General features: G+C 41.6%; 1 protein-coding gene across 1 annotated transcript in view; it reads right to left on the bottom strand.

The window, feature by feature from the left end:
* Positions 1 to 1,220: 1,220 nt before the first annotated feature.
* Positions 1,221 to 8,968, bottom strand: part of dgkb (diacylglycerol kinase, beta) — a 64,237-nt gene continuing 56,489 nt past the window's right edge. Inside the window, exons 23-25 of the mRNA XM_076737073.1 lie at positions 6,759 to 6,879; positions 6,474 to 6,534; positions 1,221 to 3,082 (exon numbers count right to left, since the gene is read on the bottom strand). Of these exons, the coding sequence (XP_076593188.1) occupies positions 2,975 to 3,082; positions 6,474 to 6,534; positions 6,759 to 6,879 (290 nt within the window). The 3' untranslated portion in view covers positions 1,221 to 2,974. The remainder of the gene's footprint in view (positions 3,083 to 6,473; positions 6,535 to 6,758; positions 6,880 to 8,968) is intronic.

The raw sequence follows: 8,968 nt of genomic DNA, 5'->3' as shown, positions 1-8,968 counted from the left end.
GCAGCTGAGCAGAACTGCAGTGTGACCCCTTTCACATCACAATAGCTACTAATTACAGCTGTTTTATTACTGTAATTCTGCTAGTGGTACTTCTGTTTACTCTGTACACAGCTTACTGCATCCATTGAGTATGTCCATTGTGGAAGAATACCTCCTCTGATGATGATGCAAAATACATGATGATGATAAATAAACAAATTTGGCTCCTATTTCATTGCTTTCTTTCTTACTTAATGTTGTTTTAATTCTCCACCCATAGTTCAACACCACCAGAAACCTTCAAGAAATGACCAAAGGTAGCAAACATAATAAGATTGGAGAAGACAGTCTGATAATAAATGTTGAGAAAAGTCTGCACATAGCCACACATAATCATATCATTAAAAAATATAAACTTATTTAATGTTCCTTGAACTTTGCCTTCAGAATCTTCAATACTCAGCAGGTAATAGTTAAGCATCTTATCATTTTAAGAAAGCTAAAACAATGTTTTTTCCACATGCTTTTGATGGCAAGTCTATGTCTGAAACTAGTATGGCTAGTGAAGGTTAAAGAACTCTGAGGGTAAGTGATGGAAGAGAGGAAATAGATTATAAAAATGTGTTTCTACAGTACAACAATCAACAAAGATTTCACTGCACTGATACCGGGCAGATCTAGGATAAACCCTCGAGAGGGAACTTTACCATTGCATTAAACACCTGACTGAAAGACGGACATATCGGAAGTCAGCAGTGGTCACGCTGATGCCATCTTGGATCCAGGCAGGGTTCCATTACCAGGCGGGTGAAGTGGATGTGAAGTGAAGTACTGTGTCACTCCTGCTGAACCCCCTCGAGGACGAAGAAACGCAGTTCAAGTGCAGGTGTGCACCCATCTGACACAGAGACACGCAGTAAACCAAGTGTCACTCCAGACAACAGGACAGAAAGATTCCCTTTTAAAAGTCCAGAAAAGTTGACTTTCTGAAGACACTGCTGGTCCAGTAAGGTCCTGCAGTGTGTGCCTTGAAAGTCTGACTGAAGCTGATATATTTGGCTACTCCTAAATTTTGAATGTTAAATAGAAAGATGTCCAAAGATGCTAAATGAAATACATTAAGTGTTGACTATTAATGTTTGTAGGCTACTGAGCTAACACTGTGCACAAGAGCTGCAGTATCTACGTAATATGTGCCAGGGGGTCAAAGGTCTGTGTACAAATAGCATCAGAACACAATGTCAAACAACAAAGGCTTTTTTTTTATTATTATTATTTCCATTATCACTTTTCTCAGTCAACACTGGCAGGCATAAATTGCAATAGGCTGAACAACATGGCGTGAGTTCTAGAGTGGAGCAGTAAGCGGAAAAATAAATAAGACTGTGTACAAAAATACAACCTCACTGTACAAACGCTGTGAAGTACAAAGCAAAGAGATGGAGACTCGTCAGACCTCTGTCTCCTCTGGGCTATGGCACTTTTAAAGACTGAAAGAGTCAAGCCTAAACCTCTTCACAGAAAACAAGCAATTCTGCTAAAAACAACACATTTATCAGGTGTGTGTCATACTGGTGGGTCTGAAGTGATGTGCGTATTTATCTTTGGTGAGACTGAACAAGACAATTTAAACCATTTAAATGCAGAAATGTACTGAATCACCACCAGTACCACCCAGAACAATCCCATTTGTTTGTATGAGCAGACTATTAAATTAAATAAGAGGTTTAAAATGGAGTTATTTCGTAGGACAGCATGTGCACACGAGCGGCTGTGAAACGCCTCCGAAAACTGTATTCATTGGATGGGATTGATTTTCAGTATTGATTCTTTAAATCAAGCTTGTACAATACATATGTCAATAGTCATTTTGTATTTAGACTTTAATTGGTTAATGTGCGCTTTTATGCTCAGCGGACTGTAAACACTCAACAGCAGACATCAGAGCAAATCAATGACCAGAGGAGGTCAAACTGCTTCTTGTGAATATCCAACTACGCAGTCACATACAGTCTGACTGAACACTAGACTCTCTTCTGTCGCCTCTTCACCGTTTTTCACTTGAAAAGTACCTGAGTACCTGTTCAGAAACACACAGGATCCCAGAAAAATGCAGCCACCTTATAGATAAAGTACAGCGTGATATGCTTAAACTGAGCAGCACTGTCAAAAACGATCAATTTCCACAAGTGTCAGAACAGATCTCGATCTCTCATGCAACAGAAAGTGCGTACACAATTGGTCAAACTGTCTGGAAATCTCTCGTGCGACGTGAAACAAACAGTGTCATGCATTTTTAATGAAGATCAATAATCATTTGGAATCTTTTCACTGACGGAGCAGCAGCACAGCAGATCAAAACATGACAAGGATGACTCGCAGGAACCATTAATAGAAAGCAAAAGTGATTCTCTGTCTTTACACCACTTGAAGCCATTTACGAGTGAAGCGCCGACGAAACGCTGAGCAAAGAAACTTCACTTCTTACTAAACAACATCAGCTGCAAATTCCAGATATGTCAGCTTCAACAGCAGCGACCTCGCTCGCCGTCCATCATGCATCAGGGGTATGCAAATGCAAAAAACCGTTAGAAAACATCAATAGCAGCAAAATATGAATAAATAAATAAATACATCATATCACAAAACACATTCATCTGTGGGTTTTTTTTCCACATGGCACAGATCACAACAGCAAAAATAAAAACAGACGTTTAGAAAACTGGACTTCCCGAAATAGCTTCCGTATTTTTGGAGCTGAACTACACGACACACTGCGGACCAAAGCGTCAGTTCCTCATCTGGGATGAACTGAGGGCCCCATCGCCTCCATGCTGCAGGTGATGCATACTGAACCTACAGTTTGCTACTGTACGCTGGGCTATCAAACAGGCATCAAAGACCCCCCTTCATGAACGGGCTGAGTGATGATCAGCTCGTGACCGTTTGCTCTGCAGATGCTTGTGACGACTCGAAGGTTGTGAACCGTGACGGATCAGTCTTTGCTCTCGGTGCGTGTTCGTCTGACGATGGAGGAGAAGAAGCTTCGGCCTTGTGGCGGTCCCATCAACATGGGAGCCTGGTTCTTGTGGACGATCTGAATCTGGTGTTAGAAAGAAGCAAAGTTGAGATTTAGGTCAGTGTATCTTGCTGCTGGGCAGGCTGCATGACAAAGAGAGGCGTTAGGAAATAGCACAGTGAGCTAACGCTGTCGGTGAAACATCTCCTGTTTTCTGTGTGCAACTTTTCCTCATTGTTTCAGCAATCTGTGGCCCTATAGACCCTTTATACAGCAGACTCTGCTACTTCATAGCATTCGGGTACACTGGGCTTGTTTGACGTTTGCCTCCTGTGCACGTAGGCAGCAATACCCTGATAAAATGTAGAACTGAACAGCTGCTAGTATAGACAACAAGAACACCTTTAAGTCATTATCCATGTATTAACTGGTAGTAGTCAAGGCTCATAGACACATACAGGTTTACACTGTTTGATTTCTTCTGGAAACGAGCTTGACGAATTAGGGCAAATCTTCGGGTGTGACTGTCAGTCACTATGGGCTCTTATTGTGATGAACATTTTTCATTGTTTTCTGACCATTTTTAAAGAAAAGGATTCATATCAGCGCTAAATATTCATTAATTGAAGTTAAGTCAGCAGTAATTTTGGCTCTGTCTGCTTTCACATTAGTTCCTTTTCAGCCGGGGTTATAGGTTGCTGCTATACAGGATAAACTGATGATTATTATCTGCTTTGTCTTGGTGGCATCAAGCCAAATTTCCAAGTGTCATAAGTCTGCACAATGGAGTACAGGTGCAGGATGTATGAATATTCAATACAATTTTACTTGTAATTGAAATCAACAGATTTTATCCCCATCAAACAATGACATTTCTAGGCACAGTTTCATGTTACCCACTGGTACCTCCCTGCACAATGTGATACAATAAAGCTTTGACAACAAAAAAATCTCCACATGGTTTTTTGTCAAATGGGGTCTGTTTGCTTATGAGAGTACTTTTGAGGGTCCTTAATGTGACAAACTTGAGAATCCCTGGGGTTCATGTCTCTGATAACGAATGGTAACATACATTATGGTGCATTATGGTAAAGAATGGGCTTCATGGGCGTAATATCTGACAATATCCTGTTTCCCAACAATGAAGCCTTTTCTGCTGAAGGCTGAAATTATAAATCAATGGAACAACAAATATCAGCCATTGACGGTTGTCATATTAAGCATATAGTTCATTATGTTGTTGCACTAAGAGACTAAACGCAGTAATGGGGAGAGGAAATGCTACCATCTGCATTAAAGACACCACATTGACTTCAGAGGAAAGCTGCCATTTGTTGGACTTGCACTCTGACTCAAGAGCAATTACCAGCTTTTGTAGGTTTTCTGCCTCCATTAAACATGACTGAACTTAATATTTCAGATGGACTTAACAAAAAATGCTAACCTTATTATTGGAAGATCTAAAGGAATAGCTGAAATAAACTGTGAGAATCACTGAGCTCAGTTCTTAAGACACAACATTAAGCATTTGTATGCATCAATAGACAGAGTTGCAGAGTAATATGTCTCTTAGAAAGAAGAAATTAATTATATATGTAATGCACTACCAAGCCATCAAAAATCATCCAAACTAAGATAAGACATATGAAGACATTTGATTTAAGACTTAACAAAGTGAGATTTTATCAGAATTCTGGAAATACAGTAAAATTTCAGTTTGCCGCCTTTAATTCAGACCCAGTTATCAAAGAGGCAGTGATACATGTCATACGTCGCTTCAAAATGCAAATGGTTTGATGGTGTTAAATATGTTATGCATGCAGAGGAACTGAGACACATTTGCATAGTTGTTGTTGTTAATAATTAGTGGGTTAACATCCCAACAACTGTGATGTTTTTATAAGCATTTAACAGGTCGACTGATTCAAATTCAGCTCTGACATACAGTATAAATAACCCACCGTGGAAATCATTGCAGCACAATTATGTATTGTCAGATCCGAACTTTGCTCTGCTGAGTTGTGCCAGCAGATGCGAGAGCTCTCTCAGCCTCCTCGTTTTGTCATGCACTGGGTTTTTATCTTTGCCTGTGCAATCCATATGTAAATCGTGGCAGCTCTTCATCTGTAGTGGCGTTGTAATTAAAGCTAAACACAGCCGTAATCAACGCGAACTGAGGAGTTTAGTTTTGAAAAATGAACAACTTGGACAGAGGGCAAACACTTGTCCAAGTACGTGTTTGAGATGCAGACGCAAAGCAAATTAGAGATAAGACTCACATTAAGTGTTTGTTATCATAAATACCTGCAAAAAAAACTCGAAGCAGTGGTCTGTGGGAGAAATGCAAGAGCTAGATACTGCACTCGATCTGCCATTCTGCCTTCTGTCCTAAAACCAGTCCTTTAAGATCTTATTGGACAGTGAATTTTTATTTGTTATGCTGTTAGAAAATCTTTTATGCAATACTGTGCCATTGAATGTGTTTTATCTTGTCTTTTTAAATTCTTAATATCAAACTGCCCAAGTAGTGTCAGTCAGCAAATTTAACATGACAATGATGTCAATTATTGTGCAGAAAGTAAAGTCATGCAAGTTAAGATCACATTTTAAATCCATCACACTCTCATTCTGTGAGACTTGAAATCTGTAGAATTGATGATTAACATCCCAAAATAATTATCAAGACATAATTCCTAACACAACACACTCCTGCTGCATTCTGTGTCTGCACATTAAACGTGTAACGAGCTCATCAGAGTGGATGATACAGTTGGAGTACGTCTCTTAACTGAGTCCATGCAGATGTTTCCAGAAGTTCTGGCTGAGGAGTCCTCAGGTTGAAGTTGGAGCTACAGTGAAAATTACCTGAGGTCACTGAGCCTCACCTCTTAAAGACCCACCAGGAACTGAAACAGCAACATTTAGCTGCAGTTTAAAAACGCTGCAATCAGACGATCTGCTCAAGGAGGTGAAAGATATCTGCATCAATAGCCTGCATACAGGAAGTAGTGAACTTTGACCTGTGAGCAGACGGAGAGCCAGAGAGTCCAAACTGGATGAAACTGTTGTAGCTTATTAGCTGTGTTGCACCATTCAGTTTTGCTGAACGTCCCTGTTGGAATAGAACGTGTTCCACAAAAGCGCAATGGACAGTTATAAGACTATAAGAATTTATTGTTGCTGTTGGTGACTGAGCTGAGCTAACAAGCTAACGAGCTGCTAACTCTCAGTTAGCAAACTTGTTAGGAGACCTTTGTTTTCTCTTTCAGATAACTTTGTTGTAAACTGTTGCTGAAGTTGCCACCTTTCTGCAGTTTGGATGACATTCTTTAAAAAAACCTGGTAACTACATGACGCAGTATATGCAAAGAATGAGGTTAATAATGTTTAATTATTGTGTCACTGCTTAATATTTTTGGCTCCAGTTTGCTTGAACCACCTTTGTGTGAAACAGTGGACAAATTTAATGACTTACAGTGCAGGGGGTCTGCATCCAGGGTTCCCCATCAATCTGCATTGGAAGGGATTTACTGGTTCTGTCAATGGAAAAAAAAAAAACATGTTACACTGACAGGAAGTGGTAACATGTTTCCAGGCCAAAACTGTTTCTTGTTGACTCAATAACCTAATGCTAACAAAATCTAGCAAAGATGCTCACAAAAAAAACCCCCCAAAAAACAAAAAACAAAGCAAACATCAAAACATAACAAAAGTGCCAAATCAAGAGAAAAAGTGAGTGGCGGTCCAGCTGAATACTGACCTGATGGTCACGGAGGAGCACTGTGCCAGGCGTCTTCCGGCGCTCTTCAGGCCCGTGTAGATCTGACCCATCTCCATGGCTCCTTCCAGCCCCACCACCTCCAGCAGCTGGTCAGACAGGTCTGAAACACAAGAAAACATCTTTAAAAACTTCAAAGTCCAATGAACCAGAGCTGCTGCTGTCACGGTCTCTGATGTCAAACATGCACACGCTAAAGGATTTCATAACAACAGAGTATCACACACTACAGGATGCTAGCTAATGTTAGCCGCCAGGGCTAGAATGTTTGCCATTGTTGGCAGGACCAACATACTGACGTAATTATGCAGATTTTATCTCAAACATGTTGAACTTATCGGGGCGGGCCGATGAGTCTCTGAGCAGTTTGGGAGGTTTATATACGTGTCTCCAGTGTCCACATTGAGCTCTGATTGCTCTTTCCAGCTTCCTCTTCTTCATCTTCAGCCAAAATGCATTTTTATGCAGGTGTCAAGGGGTCATCAGTATCATCCAAGGTCCCAGACCAGACTTCTACTTTGATTGTTGGGAGGGGTGAATCGAGGATAATCAGTCCAAAACTCCTGCAGCTTGAGTCGTGTTTAGCTCATTAAAACCTTTCAGTAAATGATCCAACATGAATAAATACAACAGTTCTGTTCATTGTTGCCCCTAAATGCTGCTGATGTCATCTTACAACTGAGAGACTTTCACAGGGAGCGATGGGAGGAGTGAGGGATGAAGGAAATGTACTGAGGAAGAGAGGAAGCAAAGAAGAAAAAGAGCAGGAAAGTGAGGATGAATAAAAGAACATGACGTGATGTTCCTCGCCTTCGGCTCCTAAAACATTTAACATTCACAGTTAAAAAAAAGAAAAAAGACAGCAAGAACAACAAGCTACAAACAGAAGAGCTATTAATTAGATTGCACCGGCAATGCAGAGCAATCTTGTGATAATATAATTATTAATTTCTCTTCTGTTTTGCAGTTATGAGCATTGATTTTGCCCCTGCTGGAAGCCCAGCGTCACGCAGGGCCCATCTGTTTCAGCGGCCCGTTCTGCCTCTGACTCTCCATCGACTCGTCCCTCCACAAATTAAGAAGCTGCTGCCTCGCTGCTGGGAGCACACAGACACTAATTGAAACTAAGACCCATTTTTAGGCGCTCAGTGCGTGCGAGCGACTTAGCTCGCTGTCACCGCCGCTGCTCCATCGCTGTCATGTTTACCCGAGCCGCGTTGGTTTCCTGAAGGAGTGTCGCGGGTAATGTTGCTGTTGTCGTGAGGTGTTGTTGTCGCTGCCGAGCTGTGGTGTCCAGCTGTCACCATGGTGATGGACATGCGTCCGCCCCTATCTCGCTGCCGGACTGTGAGCGCAGTGCTTTCCAGGGTCGGAGTGGAGGAGTGTGTGCGTACCCAGCAGGTTGACCTCCTGACTCCGGGCTTTAAAGCCGCTCCCCCCATTGTGACTTCTCACGTTAATGCGAGCGGCTCACACACGCTCGCGCTGACACGTATGATGGACAGCGTCACCACCGCGAAAGGGATTCCTTGTTGCCTGGGGCTACAAAGATTCAGTATACCCAAGAGTGCTTACTGTCGGAAAACGACGGAGCCTGTCTGCCAAAGACAACCAGGTCAGTGCTCCCTGCAGCCGCTGGAGATTTAACAAAAACACAACTAAACATGTTTGACCAGCATGTTTGAGGCATAACCTTTAACTTCTAATCGACCTGTTAACAAATCCTAACTAAGAACACAATTACATTTGAGTTTACTAATGCAAACACCCTGCAGCTGCAAACTAACGCAGAGCTGAGCTGGCTGAGATCTTCTGGTATGGAGCTAAAGCCACGAGACTGTTAGCTTCTATTAGCATAAAGACTGGAGGTCTAGGGGAAGCAGCTTGCCTGGCTCTGTCCAAATCTGCCTAACAACACCTCTAAAGCTCACTAATTAACATATTCTGTTTGTTTAATCCTACAACAACCATAAAGAGACAGTTCCCCACAAACGCACCTGGAAAGCCACAAATTGCCGTTTTTACACCTCAGTTCATATTTCCCAAAACAGTCTCTCACACAGTCTTGTTTTGAACAAAACCTGAAACAATGGAGCTCAGAGTAAATGGTAAACTGCAGGCTTGTGATTTCATTAAAGGTTTGAGTGAGTCGAATGTCATCTAGCATGATCTGTTGCTGAATTTCCATTTAT

This window comes from Chaetodon auriga, chromosome 8, assembly GCF_051107435.1.
Source record: "Chaetodon auriga isolate fChaAug3 chromosome 8, fChaAug3.hap1, whole genome shotgun sequence".
Classification (NCBI taxonomy): Eukaryota; Metazoa; Chordata; class Actinopteri; order Chaetodontiformes; family Chaetodontidae; genus Chaetodon; species Chaetodon auriga.
The sequence above is the reverse complement of the archived record's forward strand: the minus strand, read 5'-3'. Positions and strand labels throughout refer to the sequence as shown.